The following is a 26,042-nucleotide window of genomic DNA, read 5'->3' on the forward strand; positions in this document are numbered from 1 at the left end:
AGACTTTGTCACTAACTGATCTAAAATAAAATATGTGAAAAATAAAAGCATCCTTTTTTTAAAGGTAGCCAGATAAAAATAAGCAATTAGAGAAGGATGAGATTTTGGGGGGTAAGATGGTTTCAAGCTTATAGAGAAGTTGCAAGAATAGTGTAAAAGAATTCCCCTATATCCTTCACACGATTCACTGTCTCAAGTTTGCCCGTTCACTTTATCATTATGTTCTACCAGTGTGTGCATAAGTAAATATATGTGTATATGTTTGTGTTACACATTCACACATACACACATGGACTTTTTTTTCTGAACCATTTCAGAGTACATTGCAGACATGTCTTTTGGTTCTAAATATATTGGAAGGTAAATTTTCTAAGAATAAGGACATTCTCTTACATAACCACAGTGTAGTTATCAAAGTCTGGAAATGCAGTGTTGATGTAATACTGTTATCTATTCTGTAGTCCATATTTAGATTTTAATTTTGAATTTAATTTTAAATTTTAATATTTAAATTTAAAATTTGACAATTGTCTTTTTTTCCCAGTCCAGGATCCCACACATCAAGCATTGCATTTAGTTACTGTGTTTTCTTAGCCTCTTTTAAGTTGGAATATTCCTCAGTCTTTCTTCTTTATTGATCTGGACATCTTTGAGGACAGGGCAGTTATTTTGAAGAATGTCCCTAAATGATTGGATTTAGGCTATGCATCTTTGTCAAGAACACCAGAGAAGTGGAATTATGTCCTTTAATGTGAATCCCATCAGGAGGCGCATATCAGTTTGTCGCATTTTTGGTGATCTTAACTTTAATCACTTGTTCAAGGTGGAGTTTGTCAGATGAAACTTGTACCCACTCATTTTGACACCCATTAGTGATTCTTGACTGAATTACCTATTACTGGGATGGTAGCAAAGGAGCAATTTTTTTATAACCATTATCCTTTCTACATTTATTAGCTGGTATTCTACTGAAGAAAGAGTTGTCTCTTCTTACCTATTTATCTATTTATGTATATTACCTATAAGCCCTTGGATTCCTATCTTATCAATGGATTATAATCCATCATCTTGATGCTCAAATTCTGCTGCATTTTGCCTTCAGGCTCTTTCTTTCATCCTTTTGACATTTCCCCATCTTTCTGGATTTACTCACTTTCTGGCACCGTTAAGTATTCCAAGCTCAGCTTGTTCTTTCTTTTCTCCCCAGTCTTGGAACCAGCCATTCCTCAAAAGATCAGTGGTTGCTTTTAGTGGAGGATGGTTGTTTAGAAACCAAGATCTGGGAGCTAGACTTCAATGGCACTGGGTCATTGGTTCTAGATTTTTTCAGTGAACAAAACTAGGCAATATATGTATGTATGCCGTGTATTTATTTTTCTATCTCATCTTAAAAACCATGAGTTCGTGTGATCCCTCTAATTCCAATCTAAGATCACAAGATTTATTCTAGTCTCCATTATTATGGAGGGTTTGTTGGGCTTCTTTCCCCCAATATTATAACTTTGGCTTTATTTAAATTATTGAAGTTCACATATAAAAATAGCTCTTTAATTATTGTTAATGAGTTTAATTACTGAATGCTTTTATTCAAATTCCGTTAGTTAACATACAGTGTTATATTAGATTCAAGTGAACAATATAGTGATTCAACACTTCCATACAATACCCGGTGCTCATCACAAGTGTACTCCTTAATCCCCATCACCTAGTTCACCCATACCCCACCCACCTCCCCTCTGGTGACCATCAGTGTGGTCTCTACAGTTGAGAGTCTGTTTCTTGGTTTGACTTTCTCTTTTCTTTTTTTCCCTTTTGCTCATTTGTTTTCTTAAGTCCCACATATGAGTGAAATCATGATATTTGTCTTTCTCTGACTGACTTATTTTGCTTAGGATTATATTCTAGCTCCATCTGTGTCATTGCAAATGGCAAGATTTCATCCTTTTTATGATTGAATAATATTTCCTTATATATGTGTATATATATGTGTGTATATATATATATATATACACACACCAAATGTAATGGTTGAGTGATCTTTTGATGCAAATTGAAATTATAAAAGGAAAAGCTATCCATTGAGTTTGTCAAATGATTATTTAATGTGGACAGATGGTGTAGGGACACAGTTGAAGATTATTTATTACTTTTCATTCTATACTTAGTCGCAAATTCAGGCTATCCTTAAATACAAATCAGAGCCAAAAAAGTTAAGGTATTATCACTTACTAGTGGTAATAATTAAGGAATTTCTTTACTACTTTGCTTCATTTATAAGGTAATGAATTTTTAAATTTATCCAGAACACACACCCCTCTACAATGTACTATCCCTGTACAACTTCTTTTTGAAGGCTGTAGCTTAGAGATTTAAGGTATGAGCTCTGAAATCTGGGTTTGAATCCTGACTCGGTCACTTGCTCTGTGACCTTGATCAGGTTACTTAAGCTTCTTTGTTTCCATTTTTGCATCTGAAAAGTGGGAAAATTTTCTGTTCTTCATAGGGCAATTCTGAGGATTAAATGAGCTAATAGATAAGGTACAGTGCTTAGCATATAAAATGCAATGCCTGGGGCACCTGGGTGGCTATGTGGGTTAAGTGTCAGACTCTTGGTTCCGGCTCAGATCAGGATCTTGGGGTCAGGAGATTGAGCCTTGCATCGGGCTCTGTTCAGCAGAGTCTGCTTGAAATTCTCTCTCCCTTTCCCCCTGCCCCTCCTCCTGCTCATGCTTTCTCTCTCTCTTAAATAAATAAATCTTTAAAAAAGATAAAATGTAATGTCTGGTTGCATGCTAATTGCCTAATAAGTGTTAGCTGTTAGTATTATTTAGCTAAGTGATAAGATTATCCATGAGTGTGAAATACCTTGAGCCAATCCCTGCACAGTCAAAAATCTGAGTATAACTTTTAACTCCCCAAGAACATTTGCTAATAGCGTACTGTTGATGGGAAGCCTTACCAATAACTTAAATAATTAACACATTTTATATATGATATGTATTATGTACTGTATTCTTACAATAAAGTGAGCCAGGGAAAAGATAATGTTATGAAGAGAATCATAATGAAGAGAAAATAGATTTACAGTACTATACTGTAAAATCCACATATAAGCAGACCTGTGCAGTTCAAGTCTGTGTTCAAGGATCAATGGTATATGAGGCATGTTCTTTCCTGTTTTGTTGAATTCTCTTTTCACATCAAAATATCTTTCTTCTTCATAGCCCATAGTAAATATGTAGGGTTTTTTTTTTCCCTTTAGAGGTTAGTTGTAGACATAGTGTCAGCGGTAAATAGCATCTCATGCCAAGATTGAGGTTTTGGGTCATAGTGTAAATAACAGTTCAATATCTTACAATGTGTTTTTCTCTAACCTTTTTGAAGTTAGAAAATTCTGAACTTACCAGCTAATAGGATAATAAAGATAATGGTGAGAGAAAAGACATAATAGAGAAATAGGATAGGGGAAAGAATAATAGAAATAATCTAGAATCATGATGATTTTGTTTTGAAAGAAATTTGTTATCAAACAAGAGATAGTGTGAATAACATGAATAAATGCATTTTAGATTTTTGGGGGCAGATCATGAAACAGATTTTAAATACTATTTTTGTATTGTGGTAGAATTGTAAATTACTGAAAAACCTGTTCAGGAAAAAAAAAAGCACATAAAGTGGAAAGAGCCCTAAACGCAGAGATATGGAAGGACTAAATAAAAAGTAATGGGGAAGCCTAAGGGGCTCAGTCCATTAAGCATCTGATTCTTGGTTTCGGCTCAGGTCATGATCTCAGGATTGTGAGATTGAGCCCCACGTGGGGCTCTGTGCTGGGTGTGGAGCCTGCTTAAGATTCCCTCTCTCCCTCTGCCCCTTCCCCGCTCCAAAAAGAAGTAGTAACAGTGCTTAAAAACTGACCTTACTAGGATTTACCAGGGAAAGCACTCATAAAATAGCACTTCACCTTTTACCAATTTTCTCAGTTTCAAGAACTGTTTTTTCTGTTGTACTCCCAAGAGGACACTGCATTTTACAGTTTTACATTTCTTACATGCTTTCACAAAATGTTATTAATAAATTTGGCCTTAGTTGTGTTAGTCTATAAACTGTTCTTTGATATACGTTTAAAGAAACACTACTTAGCTATTAGCCGATTCTCTTTAACACTTTATGCAGCCTGCCTTACGTAGTTTTCCTTCATGTGTCTGAACCAGATTCTATAGGGAGAAAGGAGAAATGTTTTGCTGGAAAATGTTATGAGGTATCTGCTGATATCATAGACAAGAATATTTTTTCAGTGTGCATTATTTTTCATTATTTTATTTTTATTTATTTTTTTAAAGATTTTATTTGTTTGAGAGAGAGAGACAGAGATAGCAATAAGAGAGAGCAGGAGCAGGGAGGAGAGGGAGAAGCAGACTCTCTGCTGAGCAGGGAGCCCGATGCGGGACTCGATCCCAGGACCCTGGGATCATGACCTGAGCCAAAGGCAGACGCTTAACGACTGAGCCACCCAGGCACCCTATTTTTCATAATTTTAATGGTACCAAGCATAATTAAATACCTTTTGAATTTGTAGACATGTTTCTTTGTTAAAGTTTAAAAGATAATTGTAGTGGTGCCTGGGTGGCTCAGTTGGTTAAGCGTCTGCCTTCAGCTAGGGTCATGATCCCAGGGTCCTGGAATCGGCCCCACACTGGGCTCCTTCCTCAGCGAGGAGCCTGCTTCTCCCTCTCCCTCTGCCTGCCGCTCCTCCTGCTTGTGCTCTCTCTCTCTCAAATAAATAAATAAATAATCTTTTTTAAAAAAGACTTATTTGAGAGAGAGAGAGTGCACGTGTGCACACAAGTGGGCAGGGCAGAGGGAGAGAATCTCAAGCAGCTTCCCCACTGAGTTCGGACCCCAGGGAGCAGGGACCCCAGGGGTCCCTGTAATAGAATATTCTTAAATATTCACCCATCACACCATCCATACAAGTAAAAGTCATTTTCCTTCCTCTGAATTCTCAAAGAACTTGCCTGTGAGTTGTCACACTCTTCTCTGCAAAGGTTTGGGAGGAAAAGGAAGTTTAGGACAAGGTTGGTAGCCATTTCCTATTAGAGTATGAACTCTTTCTTCCCCCAGTTTTATTGAAATATAATTGACATACATCACTGTATAAATTTAAGGTGTACAGCGTCATGGTTTGACTTACATATATTGTGCAGTCATTATCACAGTGCGCTTCGTTGGCATGCATCATCTCATACAGATACCATAGAAAGAGAAGGCAAAAAAGGAAAAAGAATATTTGCTTTGTGATGAGAACTATTAGGACCTACTCTCTACAACTTCCCCGCATACCCCACAGCAGTGTCACCTACAGTCACCATGCTGTGTGTGATATCCCCAGTTTGTACCATTTGCCACCTTCCTCCATTTTCCCTCCCTGCACCCCCACCTCTGGTAACTACAAATCTGGTCTTTCCTCCTATGAGTTTTATTTTTGTGTTTGTTTTTTTAGGTTCCAAATATAAGTGCAATTTATTATGGTATTTGTTTTTGTATTGGGTTCATTTCACTTAGCATAATGTCCTTGAGGTCTAGCCATATTGTTGCAAATGGCAGGATTTCCTTGTGTTTTTAAGGTTGAATTATGTGACATTGTGTGTGTGTGTGTGTGTGTGTGTATAATTTCTTTATCCATTCATCTGTAGATGGACACATAGGTTGTTTCCATATCTTAACCATTGTAAAAAACACTGCTATGAACATAAGGGTGCAGATATCTTTTCAAGTTAGTGTTTTTCATTTCCTTTGGATATATTCCCAGATAAGGAATTGCTGAATCATATGGTAGTTCTGTTTTTAACTTTTTGAGGATTCTCCATACTGTTCTCTGTGGTGGCTGTACCAGTTTGCATTCCCATCAAGAGTGCATGAGGGTTCCCCTTTCTCCACATTCTCACCAGCATTTGTTACCTCCTGTCTTTTTGATGAGGGCCATTCTAACAGGTGTGAGATGATATCTTGTAGTGGTTTTGATTTGTGTTTCCCTGATGACTAATGATGTTGCACATCTTTTCATGTACCTGTTGGCCTTCAATAAATATTTGTGTGATTTTATTTACTTATTTAATTATTTGAGACAAAGGGAGGGAGGGGCAAATGGAAAGAGAGAAACTCAAGCAGACCCTGTGCTGAGTGCAGAGCCTGACAAGGGACTCAATCTCACGACCCTGAGATCATGACCTGAGCCAAAACCAAGAGTCAGATGCTTAACCGTGCCACCCAGGTGCCCCTCTTCTGTCCATTTTTAAATCAGATTATTTGTGAGCTTTTTTACTATTGAGTTGTATGAATTCTTTTTATATTTTGGGTACTAACCTTAGAATATAAGCTCTTAGCGGAGGCTCTCTCATCTGTCTGTCTTCCCCCATTGTATCTAGTAAGTGTATCTTTTTTTTTAGTAAGTGTATCTTATTCATAGTAGGCAATTATGATTACATTAATGTCAGGCTAGCTTAGTTAAAGCACTCCACTTCTGAGGTCAAGTTTCAGTCTCCGTGTGGAGATTTATTTGCTTTGTTTTGTGTCCTGCTACTAAACCTTCAGTGCTGGCCAAATGTGTGCTTTTGGGTACAAAGAGTGCTGTATAAAAAAAAAAGAATTGGTAGCTGTGTTGCGTAAACAGTTCAAAACTAGTATTCTCCCAGATGTGGGGCAGGAGCATCATATTCCCATTCAGAGGGCAACCTTACATCATGGTTTTTCAAGATAAGGAAACGTAGGCAATGAAGGTGGCAGAAGAAAATGTGTGAGTCTGCCTGGAGCTGTAATTTTTGGGTAGATAACTGCGATCACAGCTCATATAATAATGAACCAGAAAGCGATATTTATTTTAGACTTGAAGCAGTAAAACACAAATAACAGAGGACTTGGGAAGTAATAACTAGAATCATCGGTTGTTAGAGTTTGGAGGAATCTTAGAGGAAACTTTAAATCCCAGGAAAAGAGCTAATATGAGAACTCAAGTTTGCTGATTGACTAAATCACTATGTTGACTGTCTTCCAAGAACTTCATCTTGTATCTGTGTTAAAAAAGTCTGAAATTGCTAAGAAAGAAGACGAAATTTGAAACTGACTTAATCAAAAGAGGTGGCATTTTATAACTCTGGTGTCTCTAAACTATGCCAAACACAGGAGTGTAGGGAATACCATGTGAGCTCTAAGTGACGGGATGAGATGAGGTGCTGGTCTGTGCTGAGCACAGTTACAGTATAGGCCAGGATTTGAAGAATTCATTTGCTTTAAATGAAATCAGCCAGAGGCAAGGATTTTACAGGAAGAAAATGGCAGAGCGGTACAGAATAGAAAAACCAGAATACTCATGAAAATTGGTGTTGAGAGAGACTGAAGGAATTTGTCGCTTTCTGTTACAGTTAGAACATGCCAGCATTTCTGTTGATACTTTTGCACTCGTGTAGAAACTTAGGTTAAAAGAATCTCCTTTTAGCTGCTCTCCTGTAGCTTGCTCGCACCATGACTTGAAGGCATTGTATATGACCAGGCCGACTGGAGACTAGCTTTATAGCGGAGTGAGTTTCAGCGGCAGCAGCCCCACAGTCTTCAAGGGACTGTTTTAAACTTCTCCGTGTTTCCCCCTTTGGCAGATATCTTACTCCCTGTTGCCCTGAGACAGATCCATTATGGACTACAAATGCCTCTAACTTAACTCCAGTGTAAACCACCCCCCAACCCCCACCATCCTTCCATTACAACGGGAAACATGGCCCATCTCTTTAAGGGCATTCGCCCCACCTGTGTCCTGGATGCCATCCCATGTCCCAGTCTGTGCTGTCTCTCCTGTTCTCCTTAACTGCTCCCTCTCAGCTGGCCCTTTCCTGTCGTATCAGCAGCCCATACATATCTCACCCTGGAAAAAGAGAGGAAACCTCATGTTATTTAAGATCAACACAGTGATTTTTCTCATATGTAAACCTGATCATGTCACTCCTCAGATTACAAATCTTGCAGTGGATCCCTACTGATACATTTAATGACTTAATGATTTCCACTAACGATCGAGGATTTGGAGCAATGGTTTTATTATAGCTATTAGCCAGCTTCTTTTTGTCTTCCTGTCTCTCCCTGCAAAGTACAGCACAGCATTTAATTTATTTGTTAGAAGTTAATTGCAGCAAAAAAAACAAAACAAAACAAAACAAACTTTTTTTGCAGATATTTTGAATATAATTCCATGTTATCCATGGCTATCATTGAATTCAGGTGTTAGTTCTGTCTGTTGTCTTAGGATCTGTAAAATAAACCATGGGACTCAAAAATAACACTTATTTGCTAAACATCGAGGACACTTGAGACAAGCAAACAAGACAGCTGGGCCTTTTGGTGACGTATCAGCTCCTCAGTCACCTAGGTCGCTTGATGGTGGCACAAATACATAGTTGGTGTGCTTGTGGAAAAGACAGTATTTGGTTATCTTACATGCGTGTTAATTTAGTTATAACTTAGAAGTTTGGGAATATGAGTTCTCATTCAGTCTACTATTTATTCTAAAATATTCATAAATTAGTGTAAGGCAAGAAGCCGATATGGAAGGGAAAGATTTATTCATGATAGTAAAGTGTGCCTAGCCAGGCCTAGTGCATATCAGGGAATGGATTTAAACAACAGAAAATAGAATGAGGGAAAGTTACTCTTTTTGTATTTTTCCTTAACAATGCATTTAAATAAAAATTTTCTGGAATTGCTTAAGAAGTTATTAGACACCATTTTGAATGAATTCAGAGGTTGTCACAGACTTTTTTCATTCTGAAGTCTTTTAGAAATTAATAAAGTTTAAAGGCTCAAAATGCCCTTGAGTTCATACCTGGAATAATTTCAGTTATTGTATTTCTAAGATCTAGAATATCTGATATAGTATCTAAGAATATTTGATTTTTAAAAAATCAAATCTAGTGATTTGTTTGTGATCACTTTGCTTCTGAAAGCAAATTAAACTATTTGCTTTTGCCTACTATATTACTATATTTGCTTTTGCCTACAATTCTAGTTCTCTTCTGAAATTTTCTCTTTCCCATTAAAGTCCTTGCACATTTTTTTTTTTTAAGATTTTATTTATTTGACAGAGAGAGACACAGCAAGAGAGGGAACATAAGCAGGGGGAGCAGGAGAGGGAGAAGCAGGCTTCCCGCTGAGCAGGGAGCCTGATGTGGGACTTGATCCCAGGACCCTGGGATCATGACCTGAGCCGAAGGCAGACGCTTAACGACTGAGCCACCCAGGAGCCCCTAAGTCCTTGAACATTTTAACAATACTTATTTTATTTTTTTTTCCAATAGCAACAACAAAGGTATTGCTTTTTTCCCCCCCAGTATTTTTTTTAATGAACATTTAATGTATTCTTTGTTTTAGGGGTACAGGTCTGTGATTCATCAGTCTTTTTTTTTTTAAAGATTTTATTTATTTATTTGAGAGAGAGCACACATGAGAGTGGGGAGGGTCAGAGGGAGAAGCAGACTCCCCGCTGAGCAGGGAGCCCGATGCGGGACTCGATCCAGGGACTCCAGGATCATGACCTGAGCCGAAGGCAGTCGCTTAACCAACTGAGCCACCCAGGCGCCCCGATGTGATTCATCAGTCTTAACACAGTTCACAGTGCTCACCATAGCACATACCCTCCCCAATATCCATCACCCAGCCACCCCATCCCTCCCACCCCCTTCCACTCCAGCAACCCTCAGTTTGTTTCCTGAGATTAAGAGTCTCTTATGGTTTGTCTCCCTCTCCAGTTTTGTCTTGTTTCATTTTTCCCTCCCTTCCCCTGTGATTCTCTGTCTTGTTTCTCAAATTTGTCATATCAGTGAGATCATATGATACTTGTCTTTCTCTAATTGACTTATTTCGCTCAGCATAATACCCTCTAGTTCCATCCATGTCATTGCAAATGGCAAGATCTCATTTTTTTGATGGCTTCATAATATTCCATTGTATATATATACCATGTCTTCTTTATCCATTCATCTGTTGATGGACATCTTGGCTCTTTCCATAGTTTGGCTATTGTGGACATTGCTGCTATAAACATTGGGGTGCACATGCCCCTTCGAATCACTACATTTGTATCTTTGGGATAAATACCCAGTAGGGCAATTGCTGGGTTGTGGGATAGCTCCATTTTCAACTTTTTGAGGAACCTCCATACTGTTTTCCAGAGTGGCTGCACCAGCTTGCATTCACACCAACAGTGTAGGAGGGTTCCCCTTTCTCCGCATCCCCGCCAACATCTGTCATTCCCTGACGTGTTAATTTTAGCCATTCTGACTGGTGTGAGGTGGTATCTTATTGAGGTTTGGATTTGGATTTCCGTGATGCCGAGTGACGTTGAGCACTTTTTCATGTGTCTGTTGGCTATTTGGATGTCTTCTTTGCAGAAATGTCTGTTCATGTCTTCTGCCCATTTCTTGATTGGATTATTTGTTCTTTGGGTGTTGAGTTTGATCAGTTCTTTATAGATTTTGGATACTAGCCCTTTATCTGATACATCATTTGCAAATACCTTCTCCCATTCTGTAGGTTTTCTTTTGGTTTTGTTGATTGTTTCCTTTGCTGTGCAAAAGCTTTTTATCTTGATGAAGTCCCAACAGTTCATTTTTGCCTTTGCTTCCCATCCCTTTGGTGTCGTTTCTAGGAAGAAGTTGCTGCAGCTGAGGTCGAAGACGTTGCGGCCTGTGATCTCCTTTAGGATTTTGATGGACTCCTGTCTCACATTTAGGTCTTTCAACCATTTTGAGTCTATTTTTGTGTGTGGTGTAAGGAAATGGTCCAGTTTCATTTTTCTGGATATGGCTGTCCAATTTTCCCAACACTATTTGTTGAAGAGATGGTCTTTTTTCCATTGGACATTCTTTCCTGCTTTGTCGAAGATTAGTTGACCACAGAGTTTAGGGCCCATTTCTGGGCTCTCTATTGATTCCATTGATCTATGTGTCTGTTTTTGTGCCAGTACCCTACTGTCTTGATGATGACAGCTTTGTAATAGAGCTGGAAGTCTGGAATTGTGATGCCGCCAGCTTTGCTCTTCTTTTTTAACATTCCTCTGGCTATTTGGGGTCTTTTCTGGTTCCATACAAATTTTAGGATTATTTGTTCCATTTCTTTGAAAAAAGTGGATGGTATTTTGATAGGGATTGCATTAAATGTGTAGATTGCTCGAGGTAGCATAGACGTTTTCACAGTATTTGTAATTCCAGTCCATGAGCATGGAACGTTTTTCCATTTCTTTGTGTCTTCCTCAGTTTCTTTCATGAGTATTCAGCTACTGTGGCACTGTCAAGACAATGCCATGGAGAACAACCATGTCCAGTAAAAATATCATGTGAACCATATATAGAATTTTGTTCCTTAGTCACCACATTAAAATGGCTTTTTATTCTATTATTTTTTTAAGATTTTATTTATTTATTTAAGATTTATTTATTTGAGAGAGAGAGGGAGCACAAGCAGGGGGAGCTGCAGAGGGAGAGGGAGAAGCAGACTCCCTGCCAAGCAGGGAGCCTGATGCAGAGCTCAGTCACAGGACCCCAAGATCATAACGTGAGCTGAAGGCAGATGCTCAACCGAGTGAGCCACCCAGGCGCCCCTAAAAAAGGCTTTTTAAAAGTGAAATTAATCATAGAGTTCACTTAACCCAGTAGATCTAAATATTATTTCAACATATAATCAATATTTAAAAGTATCATTGAGCTATTTTACATACTTTGTCTTCATAAGGAAGTCTTTGAAATATGGTATTTACTTTACAAATACACTACATCTCAATTTGGACACATTTTTTAATTGGAAATGCTTGATCTATATTTAGACTTTCTAAAATTTACAGGTGAGAAAGCAGATTCACAGACCCGGTTTGTTCCAAATATACATAAGTTTTTCAATAACTGAATCAATACCTCTTTGTTTTTATTTATTCATTTTTATTTTTAAAATATTTTATTTCTTTATTTGACAGAGAGAGAGAGAGATAGCATGCACACAAGCAAGAGGAACAGCAGGCAAGGGAGAGGGAGAAGAAGGCGCCCTGCTGAGCAGGGAGCCCAATGTAGGGCTTGATCCCAGGACCTTGAGATCCTTACCCAAGCCAAAGACAGAGGCTTCACTGACTGAGCCGCCTAGGCACCCCTTGATACGTGTTTTTAAATTTAAATTAATTAAAATAAATAAAAGTTAAATTAATTAAAACGAAATAAAAGTAAAAATTCAGTTCCTCAGTCTCATTGTGCATATTTAAAGTACTCAGTAGCCATTAGTGACTACCACATTAGAAAACATAGGGATAGAATATAGTTCACAGCTGAAGATGTCAGCCAAGGGACCCTGGGTCAAGCTCAATATTGTAGTTAAATTTTAAGGTGAGGAGAATGATATAAATTAGCAAAAATTATGATATTGAAATTATAGGGACAACATTTTAATGAAGTTGATGTCTGAGTTTCATATGATTGGTATCATTTTCAGAAAACAATTTGGAGAGGGGCGCCTGGGTGGCTCATTTGTTAAGTGTCTGCCTTTGGCTCGGGTCGTAATCCCAGGGTCCTGGGATCGAGCCCTGCACTGGGCTCCCTGCTCCAGGGGAGGCCTAATTCTTCCTCTCCCACTCCCCCTGCTTGTATTCCCTCTCTTGCCGTCTCTCTCTCTGTCAAATAAATAAATAAAATCTTTAAAAAAAAAAAAAAGGAAAATAAAACAATTTGGAGATAATCACAATTTTATCTGGTCCTTGGATGGTTGTTTTCAGGTTGAGGTACTATTAATTCCTAGAAACCACCTTGTAACATATTGCTCATTAGCAGGGCATAAAATCAGCCTAGTGGATCTCGATTACCATTCTTAAAAATATGAAATAGTATTGGATAGAATGGAGAATACATCAGAATGTGTTTAGTTTCAAGAAACCTTTGTTTCAGTTATATATACGTATTTTGTGTGTACAGGATCTCAATGAAAAATGAATTTCTTATTCTGGGTTGCAAAAGTTCTGACAATCATTCCTCTGAGCCATACTTTTGATCGCTGATATACTGAATATTGCCTACAGGTACACATGTCTACACAAAGCATTAATTACAGAAAATCTTGATTTAGCAATGAGATAGAAGTGTATTGAAATATGTTTAGCGAGTAAAATGGTAAAATGTGAAGTGAGATATGTAATCTCCATAATAAACACAAAATATGGGGATGGTGACTTTCTTCCTCAATCCTGAGCAGACTAAGAGTAGCCAAATTTGAATTTGGGATTAATAGAATACCTTACTGGTTTGGTAACTGTCTTCCTTTAAATTTTGGTTTGACTACGAAGCCATCAAATTTCAACTTGGGATTACATCTTAATTCTTAAGAATCTTGGCTTCTTCCAAAAGTGAAAGTATGGGAGAGGCTGACTGGCTCAGTCAGTGGAGCGTAAGACTCTTGATCTCAGGGTGGTAAGTTCAAGGGATTACTTTTTTTTTTTTTAAGTGAAAGTATGTATTTAAGCCCAATTTGTATGGATTATAGAAAAATGTCACTCAGAATCTCCTTAAAGGATTTTTTTTTTTTTTTTTTTTTTGAGCAGGGAGGAGGGACAGAAGGAGAGGGAGAGAGAATCTTAAGCAGGCTTCATGCCTGGTGCAAGCCCAACAAATGAGACCCTGAGATCAAGACCTGAGCCGAAATCAAGGGTCCGATGCTTAACCAACTGAGCCACCCAGGTGCCCCTCCTTAAAGGATTTTTTTTTTTTTAAGATTTTATTTATTTATTTGAGAGAGAGAATGAGATAGAGAGAGCATGAGAGGGGGGAGGGTCAGAGGGAGAAGCAGACCCCCCGCCGAGCAGGGAGCCCGATGTGGGACTCGATCCCGGGACTTCAGGATCATGACCTGAGCCGAAGGCAGTCGCTTAACCAACTGAGCCACCCAGGCGCCCCTCCTTAAAGGATTTTATTTATTTTTATTTATTTATTTATTTATTTGAGAGAGAGAGAGAGAGAGAGAAACAGCATGAGAGGGGATAGGGTCAGAGGGAGAAGCAGGCTCTCCGCTGAGCTGGGAGCCCGATGTGGGACTCAATCCCAGGACTCCGGGATCATGACCTGAGCCGAAGGCAGTCGCTTAACCAACTGAGCCATCCAGGCGCCCTCCTTAAAGGATTTTAATAAAATAATTGAGTAATACCTATTTAACCATCCCTGTAAATTAAGTTGTTTGAGTGACACCTAATGTTTAATCTCAGCAGATATCCATTAAGATGTTTCAAAAGATGAATTCAAATTATACCTGGGATCGAGAATGTTTTTGATAAAACATCGATTTCTTTTTGTTAGTCTGTTACTCTAAATTGTTGGTTTATTTAAAGCTTCTTCCACAAAGCTTTGTGGTTTTTCAAGTTTTGTCTAAGCCTGACTTGGATATGTTTGCTTGAAATTCTCAGCTGTACAGAGTCAACTTGTCAAATAACTTTTGCACAGTGTACATATTTGGAAAGCTGTTTTCACACAGGAGGCTGGAAACTTGAGCAGCACTCACTACCGTGCTTTTAAAAGGCAAAATATGCCCGAGTCAGTGCTATGCATTGTACCTCCTAAGTACAAGGCCCGGGGCTAGATATTGTGACGAATAAAAATTCTCTGTGGCTGGGTTATGGGTATTCAAGTGGCTTACATCTAATAGGACACATATGCAGAAATACACAGTGCAGAGCAGTATTTGGGAAGGACCATGTGTGGTACAGAGTGCTAACAAGCAGTACATAATGCCTGGGTCTTTGGAATGGAGACCTCATGGAGGCATACTGGAATGGCTTTGGAGCCAGGCCTTGACTAATTGGTAGGTATCCTGTAAGAATAATTTTAGGACATTCACACCTTGGAAAAACTTAGTGTTAGAGTAAGAGTTAGTGTCAGAAAGTACCTTTTGAGAATTAAATTATGCCATCATCACAAGATGGTAAGAGGCAAAATGTCTTGAGGCCCAAAAGAGTTCTCAACTGAAGAAGGTGGACCATATAGGAAATGGTATTTGGTGTGGATCCAGCAATTCCCAGGAAAAGAGAGAAGTACTTAACAGGAATTTGAACTTCTTGGTCGTTAGACATGTGTCCTCTGCTGTAGGTGGAGTTTCTTCATTGAGGTGTACCACAGCTGGAGTGAAGTACTCTTTCAGTACTTTCTCTGCATTGTCCATAGAGCATAATGATGAAGAGTATGGCCTCAGAATCATAGCTGGTCCATATTCATTTAGAAATGGAAGTAAGGGGGCACCTGGGTGGCTCAGTCGGTGAAGTGTCTGCCTTTGGCTCGGGTCATGAGCCCAGGATCCTGGGATCGAGCCCCACATCGAGCTCCTTGCTCAGTAGGGAGTCTGCTTCTCCCTCTCCCTCTGCCTCTCCCTCTGCTTGTGCTCTCTCTCTCTCAAATAAATAAATAAAACCCTAAAAATAAAAATAAAAGACATAGAAGTAAGTTTAGAAACTTACTAGCTGAATGACTCTTGGTGAGATAGGAAACTTGTTTTCTTCGTTAGCATAATGGGACTAAAAATTACCTATCAGCCTAGGATAATTATGAAAATTCCATAAGAGCTTTGGTCTGTAAAGTCTTAACACAGGACCTGGTACATGACAGTCAACAAAGCTGCAGAATGCGATTTGTGATTTTATACTCACCAAGAAGCCTTAATCATTAAATTCTAGATATCTTAATCATCTGAAACAGGATGCACAAAACAGATGCTTAACCATTCTAGTAATCAAATGAGATATCCCCATCATAAATTAAATTTCAGCATTTTCAAACGATACTGGTTAGCATTAGTTTATTATCAAGAACCTAACATTTCTGGGAAGTCTGGAAATGCTCAGTTTCTGAGATTGCAGTTTAGGCTCTGGACCCACTTAAATAAACCTATTAATGTTTAATGCCAACTGGTGAGGTTTCTTAGGAAGTAATGGTGGCTGACATTTACTGAACATTCATTGTAGGCCAAGCACTCTGCCGAGTGCGTTACCTGCCACGTTGTCTTAGCCTCACAAATGATCTTCAAGGTGGGTACAATAGTTCTCCACTTACAAATGAGAAAATTGAAGCTTGGCGGTGCTAGGCAGCTTGCCCTAGGGTTGCACACAGTTTGTTAGATGGCGGCACCAGAATCCAAGCCTCGGTCAGCCGGGGTTCTCAGCCTCTGCTGTACTGCCCAAGATTCAAAGGAGAGGGGCCTGGTTTCAGATCCAGTTCCACTTCCTTCCAGGAAGATGAGCTTAAACAAGTTATGTTTGCCTCTCCAAGCCTGAGATTGTTCATCTGAAACACAGTGTGGGTAACTCCCATGTAGGGCTTGCTTGGAGGATTAGGTATAAAATAAGTGAAGTGCCCATCACAGTTCCTAATACGTGATGGAGACTCAGCAGGAGATAAGTGTAATTGTTTGGGGCTCTCTGCTTCCTACCTCCTCCTTGGCATGTGACCTGTGTGTCTCTCCGGTACACTGAAACCTTTGTGCTTTCAGATACATGTCAGAATATACCTTGATTAGGGTCGTCTGGGTGGCTCAGTCATTAAGCGTCTGACTTCAGCTCAGGTCATGATCCCAGGGTCCTGGGATCAAGCGCCATGTCGAGCCCCATGGGGGAGTCTACTTCTCCCTCTCCCTTTGCCCCTCCTCCTGCTCGTGCACTCTGTCTCTCTCAAATAAATAAAATCTTAAAAAAATACATAACTTGATTATTTAGAAGACCGCCGAGGCTGTTCCTAGTTTTAAGGACTGACATTTTCCCTGCATAGCTGCCTGAATTTCTTTTCATTCCTGTGATCAAGTATACGTACCATGTGCCATTTTTACTGGTTTTCACTCTAGGATGCGGTGGCATTAGTGACACCAGGGCTCTGTGTACCCATCACCACTGCGTTTCCAAACCTTTTCCGTCACCCTGAGCAAAACTATGCAACCATCACGCAGAACTCCCTTGTCTCTCCTGCCCACTGCCCCTCTAGTCTGTTTTCTGTCTCCACGAATCTGCCCATTGTAGAAATTTCATGCAAGTGGAATCGTACAGGCTAACTTCACTTAGTATAATGCTGTCAAGGTTCATCCATATTTTCTTTTTCTTTTTTTTTATTTTTTCTTTTCTTTTTTTTTTTAAGATTTTATTTATTTATTTGACAGAGAGAGAGGCAGCGAGAGAGGGAACACAAGCAGTGGGAGTGGGAGAAGAAGAAGCAGGCTTCCCACGGAGCAGGGAGCCTGATGCAGGGCTTGATCCCAGGACTCCAGGATCATGACCTGAGCCAAAGGCAGATGCTTAACTGACTGAGCCACCCAGGCGCCCCTCTTTTTCTTTTTTTTAGCAAAGTTTATTGAGCGATAGCAAAGTGATAGTACAAAGCTCCCAAGGAGGGAGGGGACCCAAGAGGGTTGCCCAAGGTGCATCCATATTTTTCCATGTATCAGAACTTCATTCCTTCCTATGGCTAGGTAATATTCCCTGGCATGAATATACTGCACCTTGTTTAACTACTCATCCGTCAGTGGACATTTGGGTAGTTTCCACCGTATTAGCTACGTGCACTTTATTTATTTACTTGATTATTGATTTATTGAAGTTTAGTTGATGTAAAATGTTACATTATCTTCAGGTATACAACATAAGGGTCTACAGTTCTATATATTATTGCTGGGCTCACCATGGTAAGTATAATTACCATCTGTCACCACAAGGTTATTACAGTATTATTCACTATATTCCCAATGCTGCATTTTTCATCCCTGTCACTTATTTATAACTGAAAGTTTGCACCTCTTAATCACCTGCACCATTTTCACCCCTACCCCCAAGCCCTCCCTTTGGCAACCAACAATTTGTTCTCTGTATTTATGATTCTGTTTTTTTGTTGTTGTTGGTTGGTTGGTTGGTTTGGTTTGTAGACTCCACATATAAGTCAAATCATATCATATTGGTCTTAATCGGATTCATCGTACTTAGCATAATATCCTCTGGGTCCATCCATGTTGTCGCAGATGGCAAGATTTCATTCTTTTTTGTGGCCGAGTATTATTACATTGTGTATATATACCACATATTCTTTATCCATTCATCGATCAATGGATATACTTAGGTTGCTTCCATACTTGGCTATTGTAAACAATGCTGTGATATTGGCAGTGTATATCTTTTCAAATTAGTGTTTTTGTTTTCTTTGGGTAAATACCTAGGAGTGGAATTGCTACATCATCTGGTATTTCTATTTTTAATGTCTTGAGGAACCTTCATACTGTTTTCCAGACTGGCTGCACCAGTTTGCATTCCTACCAACAGTGCACAAGGGTTCCCCTTTTCTCCACATTCTTGCCAACACTTGTTATATCTTGTCTTTCTGATCCTAGCCATTCTGACTGGTGTGAAGTGATACCTCATTGTGGTTTTGATTTGCATTTCCCTCTTGATGAGTGATACTGAGCATCCTTTCATGTTTTGTTGGCCATCTGTGTGTTTTTTGTTTTTTGTTTAGTTTTGGTTTTGGCAGAATGTCTATTCAGGTACTCTGCCCATTTTTAAATCAGATTATTTGGCTTTTTGGTCTTGAGTTGTGGAAGTTCTTTATATATTTTGGATACTAATCCCTTATTGGATATGGCGTTTGCAGATATCCTCTCCCATTCTGTAGGTTGCCATGTTATTTTGTTGGTTTCCTTCACTTACAAAAGCTTTTTATTTTGATGTAGTTCCAACAGTTTATTTTGCTTTTGTTTCCCTCGTTTGTGGAGATATATCTAGAAAGGTGATGCTAAGGCCAATGTCCAAGAGTTATACTGGCTATGTTTTCTTCTAGGAGTTTTATGCCTTCAGGTCTCACATTTAGGTCTTTTTAATCCATTTAGAGTTTATTTTTGTGTATATTTGGTGTGAGAAAGTTGTGCAGTTTTCCTTCTTTAACATGTGACTGTTCAGTTTTCCCCACCGTTTATTGAAGAGCTTGCCTTTTCCCCATTGTATATTCTTTTTTTTTTTTTTTAAGATTTTATTTATTTATTTGAGAGAGAGAATGAGATAGAGCATGAGAGGGGGGAGAGTCAGAGGGAGAAGCAGACTCCCTGCTGAGAAGGAGCCCGATGCGGGACTCGATCCTGGGACTCCAGGATCATGACCTGAGCCGAAGGCAGTCGCTTAACCAACTGAGCCACCCAGGCGCCCCCCATTGTATATTCTTGCTTCCTTTGTCATAGATGAATTGACCATATCATTGTGGGTTTATTTCTGGGCTCCCTATTCTGTTCTATTGATCTTTGTTTTAGCCACATACATTTTATAAGTCATTCGAGCTTGGGTTCTTTCATGATAGTAATCTCAAAGAGAGTTCATTAAAATAATAACTGTTTTTAAAAATGATACTCTAGAATTTATTTTAGGGCTAAACCTAAGTTAATATAGATATGTGGTATAAGGAAAATGATACCATCCAGATTTAGATATTTTTATGTTTGCCAACCAGTACTTGTATTCTGAATCAAATAAAATATTCCAGTTGCAAAATATGTTGAAAACATATGATACAATCAGTGCAGGGCTAATGTCTTATTTTGTACTTCATTTTCATGTTTTAAAAGAATTGTACTTTATTAACATGTTTCTAAACACCAACATTTATATTAAAGAATTTAGAAAGTCACTAAAATTTTTCTTAGGTTACTGGAATATTATATTTGATTCAAACCCAAAATAATGATTGGCAAGCAAAAAATTTCAGAGTCTTGCTGGCATCATTTTCCTTAAAATGTAATATACTTTTGGATGATAAGGGGGTACAAAACATGTCTGGTAAAAGGCTTAGAATCTATTTTCTATATCTTTACAATGTTAGAAGGATCCTTGGATCAGATTTAGATTTTCTTTTTTTTTTTTTAAAGATTTTATTTATTTGACAGAGAGACACAGCGAGAGAGGGAACACAAGCAGAGGGAGTGGGAGAGGGAGAAGCAGGCTTCCTGCTGAGCAGGGAGCCCGACGCGGGGCTCGATCCCAGGACCCTGGGATCATGACCTAAGCCGAAGGCAGACGCTTAACGACTGAGCCACCCAGGAGCCCCAGATTTAGATTTTCTAAGTCTAAAGTAGTCTAGAGTTAATAATGTCCCTCTTTTTTTTCTTTTAATTGTATAAAAGGAATTTGCTGACAATTCTAACGTACTTTCCAGGGTGTATTTTTAAGAAGTAAGTGATGTAATGAGAATAGAGTATTACCATATACTATCTGAATTTTCCACATACCTTTTTTTCCATTTATTTTTAAAATATCTGTAAATATGTTTGCAAATATTTCTGCTGTTCAGCCAAAGGACTTACTTGTCTGGTAAGCGTCCAGTGATAACGAGCGATTGATTTTAGCAGTAATTTCTTTCATTAAGGTCGTGGTCCCATGGTACACAGTAAAATAACTTAGAGAACTTAAAAAAACGTATGAGTCCCAGGGCTCCATGCTGGACAAGCTCTTCAGGTAAGAAACACACAGCCAGGGTTGAGAACCGTTATATTCAAGCCAGACCCCAGTGAGGTTGGGTGGGGTTGTAAGTGGGGAAGTAGAAGGAATGAACCTCTGTCATTTCCGTCCTTTCCCTACTTACAGTAAGACAACTCAAGAGAAAAGGAAATTCAAAGATCGCTGCAAATCCAGGGGTAAAGTAGCTTTTTTCTTTTTGTCTTTGTAGACATGGACGGACTTGATTGAAACTTAAATGGTTCCACAAAAGATGCTCTGATGGATGACAGCGGAACTCCTACAGATAATCTGCAGATAGAGTCACAAGATGGGTGTCATCCCGGTGACGGCGTGGGAAGCATAGGGACACGCTTGCCTTCTGCCTCGGATGAAAATGAAAATCAGCTGGATGGGGACGGGTGCGAGTGTCTGAGCAGTAGTGCCAGCGCCATGGGCCAGCCTGATGTGCTTGCCCAGGACAGTCTCAACAATAACGAAAACTGCCCACCCAGCAGTGAGGTGGCTGTGTGCGAGAGCTCGGAAAACACTTCTTGTGAAAGCCCCAAGGATGGGCAGGCCCTCATGGGAAAGGACAAAAAAATACCTGGAAAAAGAAGCCCGAGAGCCAAAAGAGGCACAACTAAGAAGATACCACAAGGTATTTTTAAAAATTATTTTTTATACTATTCTTTACCTGAAAATAAACTATCTTCTCATCCCATACTCTGTACTGTCCTGCATCTTGCTTTACTTCTCTTGTTATACTCTGCAGCTACTTCTCCAGCAGCACATGGAGATCCAACTGTGTGGCATGTGACATGCATGACATCTTTCCACAGTGTTTGCTCGCATGGGTGTGCATGATTTATTCAGCCACTTCTTTATGGCGATTCCCAGTAATTTGCTATAATAAATGTGCTGAAATTGAAGTTATTTGTACATGTTTTCACACAAGATCTTTTAAATATATATAGTCTTCCTTCATAAATTAGACCATTTTCTACCAGTATCAGCCCTAAAAATTTCATTCCGTCATCACTGTGGCTTTGATCTCTCATCTGTGAGTTTTTGTGCTGGTATAGTTTTTATTTTATTTTATTTTATTTTATTTTAATTTGAGAAAGAGAGTGAGAGCAGGGGGAAGGGCAGAGGAAGAGGGTGAGAGAGAATCTCAAGCAGACTCCACGCTCAGTGTGGAGCCCAATGCAGGGCTTGATCTCACGACATTTTTTTTTTTTTTTTGAGCGAGAGAGTGAGGTGCTGGTCCAGTTTTAAATTCTTTTTTTTTTTTTTTAAAGATTTTATTTATTTATTTGACAGAGAGAGAGAGAGCGAGAGCAGGAACACAGTAGGGAGAGTAGGAGAGGGAGAAGCAGGCTTCCTGCTGAGCAGGGAGCCCGATGTGGGACTCGATCCCAGGACCCTGGGATCATGACCTGAGCCGAAGGCAGACACTTAATGACTGAGCCACCCAGGCGCCCGGTCCAGTAAATTCTTTTACAGGATCTTTCCAACTCACTTAGTAAGCGGATAATATGTGTTAACATATATTGATATACATTTTATATCAATGTTGAATAAGACATCTACCTTTCATTGTCTATATCACTTTGGTTACAAAGTAATTCAGAGTATTTCTTTCTTCTTTTTCTTTTCCTCCCTGCACCCCCCCCGGGGTATTTCTCATTTGGTATATAGTTTGGGAGTTAAAGTTTGGAGCTATGGACTTTTTTTTCCTGAATCACACAGGGCACCCTTAGGAAAAGGCAGCCTCTGGTTATTTTCCATCAGGAACATGTGGGACTGGAGAGTTCTGACACGTCCGAGGCTGGGACTCTAGTGTAACACCACCTTACCTAAGCCAGCAGTCTTCGCATGAGGCTCAAGAGAATTGAGGGGAGTGTCTCCTCATCTTTTGCTTCTTTGGCTGCTTAGAAATATAGTTGATCTCTCCATATCCTGTTTTTTTATTTATTTTGTTAATTTGGAGTAAAAGATGAAACTTTCCAGTTCATACACATTTATCCTTCTTTATTCAATAAAGTGATTTGTTAACTTTTTAATGTAGCTCATAATTAGGCTTTCCGTTTAACTGATCCCTTCATCTTTGCTTTTCCTTAGTTTGCTTAAAGAAAATTAAAATTAATTTTGCAGAGATGTGAGAGCCTTTTCTTAAAAGATCTAAGATAAACAGATGATGTATGTAGTGCTATTTGTATATAAATTGATTTATCTAATGACTGTAATTCAAGAGCAATTTGTGCCTCTCTAATATGTTCTTTTGATGTTTTTAGGAACTGAGACCTAGTTGCATATGAAATGGGTCAATCATAACTCCTTTTATTCCTCTTTCCATGACCTTATTTCATTTTCCCTAGGTGTGATTATATTATTTAAAGTTATTTGGTATTTATTATCCAGTGAGCAGATATGTGTAGAATTACTGTTCCCTAATGCATTTGTAATATATGATTTATAAAACTCAGGGATAGTCTTTATATAGATTAGCTTTAAAATTCTATTATATATCTTATATATTATATATTATATATCTTAAATGAGTTTAAAAGTGTAAGAAAACTGAATTAGGAGTTGCAAAACCTACATTCAAATCTTACTTCTGGTTTTGGTCACTTGGTGAGACTTAACCATTCTGTACTTTAGTTTTCTCAACTGTATAATGATGATGTTCATCCAAATATATCTATAAAATTCCTTTCTGAGCTATGAATTCCTTAGATTCTTGAACAGAGATGGTATGGTCTAAACTTGGTTAAAGTTTGGTGATTCACCTCTGTATCTATATAGTTTTTGTTTTTTTTTTAATGTAAGAGGTACATTTTTATTTGTACTTTGAGTTTTGTTGTTAAATTAAAAGAACAGAAGTGTGGGTGGGCAGAAGAATTTTAAGCTGGGTGGAAGGAGTCCCAGGAGGGCAGAATTACTTCTTTCTAGACCTGGAAGGACCTGGAATGGGAAGCTTTAGGATGGCCTGGGAGCTCTTTTCACTGTTCCCTGAGAGTTCGCTGAAGCCTATCCTCTCTCAGTACACACCCCATTACCAGGCCCAAGTGATCGAATCTCCCTGAGATCTCTCTGGTTAGTCTGTTTCTCTCCATCTCCAGTGCCACAGTTCAACGTCATCATCTTTAGCTGGAGTAAAGCTGCCTAAAGATGTCTCTGTCCTGTCGCTCCCAAATTCATTCACTAGGTTAGAACAATCAATGCAGAGAGTCCATGCATACGTGTCTAGACATGGGCATGGTAGTTCTTCCATTACTGTGAAATTCTAAGATCCTAAGTAAATGAAGTTTCAAAATTTTACGGATGGGTACTTTTCTAATAACAGAATAGCCTTTCAAATGCAAAATGATATATAAAACATGATATTCAATTCCAGACCAGAAATAAAATTTTTTTTATAGATAGGTGCTCTCGCAACACTTTTTAAAAGAAATATATTAAGGTGAATTTATTTACTCTTATGCCTCTTTATGTAGTTTAATTTGTAATAATTTTTTCTTTCTTTCTTTTTTTTTTTGTAATAATTTTTTGTATATCTAAAAGCTAGTGCCGGAAAAAGAAGTAGAGCAATATTAGGAGACATGTCATTATTTATAAGTTTAACCTTAAACTCAGCCTCACAAAAGTCCAGTTGTCATTATATTATGAGACTTTGTTTCCTTTAGAGAGTTGAATCCCTGTAATGTGGTCAACTAAGCAGGTTTCAAGCTGTATTACATCAAATTTTTACTATAGTTGAGTCTAGCATAACTTTAATATCCTAAAAAGGAATGAAAATTAGCTGATACGTTTTTAACAGCTTGGGGTGCCTGGGTGGCTCAGTCAGTCAGTTAAGCATCTGACCCTTGATTTCGGCTCAGGTCGTGATCTCAGGGTCTTGAGATCGAGCCCTGTGTTGGGCTCCCCACTGGGCGTGTAGCCTGCTGGAAATTCTCCCTCACCCTCTCCCTCAGCCCTTCTTCCCCCCCCCAAATTTTTTAACAGCTTTATTGAGATATTCACATACCATACGCTTCACCTACTTAATGTGTACAATTCACTGATTTTTAGTATATTCCCAAAGCTGACAACCATAACCACCGTCAATTTTCATCATTCATCACACAAAGAAACCCATACCTATTAGCGAAGCCATGTCCCATTTATCCCAGCCCTAGGCAACCACTAATCTACTTTCTTTCTTTATAAATTTGTCTCCTCAGGACATTTCATATAAATGGAATTGTACAATATATGGTCTTTTATGACCGGCTCCTTCACTTAGTGTAATGTTTTTAAAATTCATCCACGTTGCACCCGCACATATCAATACTTTTTTTCTTTTTATTATGCATTAGTATTCCACTGCAATGAATATACCACATTTCATATCTATTTGTCCGCTGATGGACATTTGGACTGTTTCTACTTTTTGGCTATGCTGAATAATGCTCCTATGAACATTAGCAAAAAAGTTTTCATGTGGACATATATTTTCCCTTTTTTGGTTATGTATGCCTAGGAGTAGAATTGCTGCATCATAAATAGACACTTTGTTTAACTTCTTGAGGACCTGCTAAACTATCTTCCAAAGTGGCTACACCAGCAATGTATGAGGGTATAATTTTTCCACATCTTCGCCAACACTTGTTAATATCTGATTCTTTGATTTTAGCTATAGTCCTTTTCATTCACATGGAACTTACATGCTATAAAATTCACCTTCATGAAGTGTACCTCTTGGTTCTAATATATTCACGTAGTTATACAACTATCACTAGTATCTAATTCTAGAACATTTTATCCCCCTCTAAAGAAATCCTGTATCCATTAGCAGTCACTCCCCATTTCTCTGTCCGCTCCCCCACCCCAGCCCCTGGCAACCATTAACCCATAAATTTTGTGTGATTGTAAAAAGCAAGTTCAGATTAAGTGTTTGATGGTTGCCATAGAACATACTTTATTTACTAAGTCACCCCATATCTAAGCATTTAACCGAACAGTTCAGCAAATGGCAGGAAGCCAGAGATAGGCAGCACATGGAAATTGAGAAAGGAAGAACTTCCAGATTGATTTGCCACTCGTATTCAGTGCCCTGACTTGTTCCTCTGGCAGCCTCCAGCTCGGCGGTGACAAAGAGGGTGTCAAAGCTAGAGGAAAACAAATCTTGGAAATGCATCTGTGGCTGGAGTCAGGCTTGCACAGTGAAAAGAGCAAAGACTTTGGCTCTGCCTGTTCCTACCCATGTGACCTTAGGAAAGCAACTCATTTCCCTGAGCCTGTTCCCTTATCTGTAGGACAACTGATCCTACCACTTCTGCAAGATTGTCCTTAGAATGAGTGATCCTGTATGTAAAGCACTTTATCAAGTACCCAGCTTCTAAATGGTACCTGTAGTCTTTGGGTGTGTCATGGGATGATTTCTGAGTGGCGTGACCAGGAGCAACATTCAGTGAAATTAAGAAATTGGTTTAATTTGACTTTAAGTCCATCTTACTTCTTTTGTCACTATCTTTCTTATCTCCTGAGATCTTTT

The 26,042-nt window shown here is 38.8% G+C and overlaps 1 protein-coding gene across 5 annotated transcripts in view; it reads left to right on the forward strand.

Annotated features, from left to right (window-relative positions):
- The window catches only part of CNST (consortin, connexin sorting protein), a 116,343-nt gene that overhangs the window by 21,847 nt on the left and 68,454 nt on the right, over positions 1-26,042 (forward strand). For all 5 annotated transcript variants that reach the window (XR_010412375.1, XM_064594433.1, XM_064594432.1 and 2 more), the window contains one exon: positions 20,733-21,161. Coding sequence is in view for 4 of the 5 variants with exons in the window: in XM_064594433.1 (XP_064450503.1) it covers positions 20,783-21,161 (379 nt within the window). In the remaining variant the exon portion in view is untranslated. The remainder of the gene's footprint in view (positions 1-20,732; positions 21,162-26,042) is intronic.

Source organism: Mirounga angustirostris, unplaced genomic scaffold, assembly GCF_029215605.1.
Source record: "Mirounga angustirostris isolate CCGP_5_RB_7025 unplaced genomic scaffold, mMirAng1.0.hap1 SCAF_6, whole genome shotgun sequence".
Lineage (NCBI taxonomy): Eukaryota > Metazoa > Chordata > Mammalia > Carnivora > Phocidae > Mirounga > Mirounga angustirostris.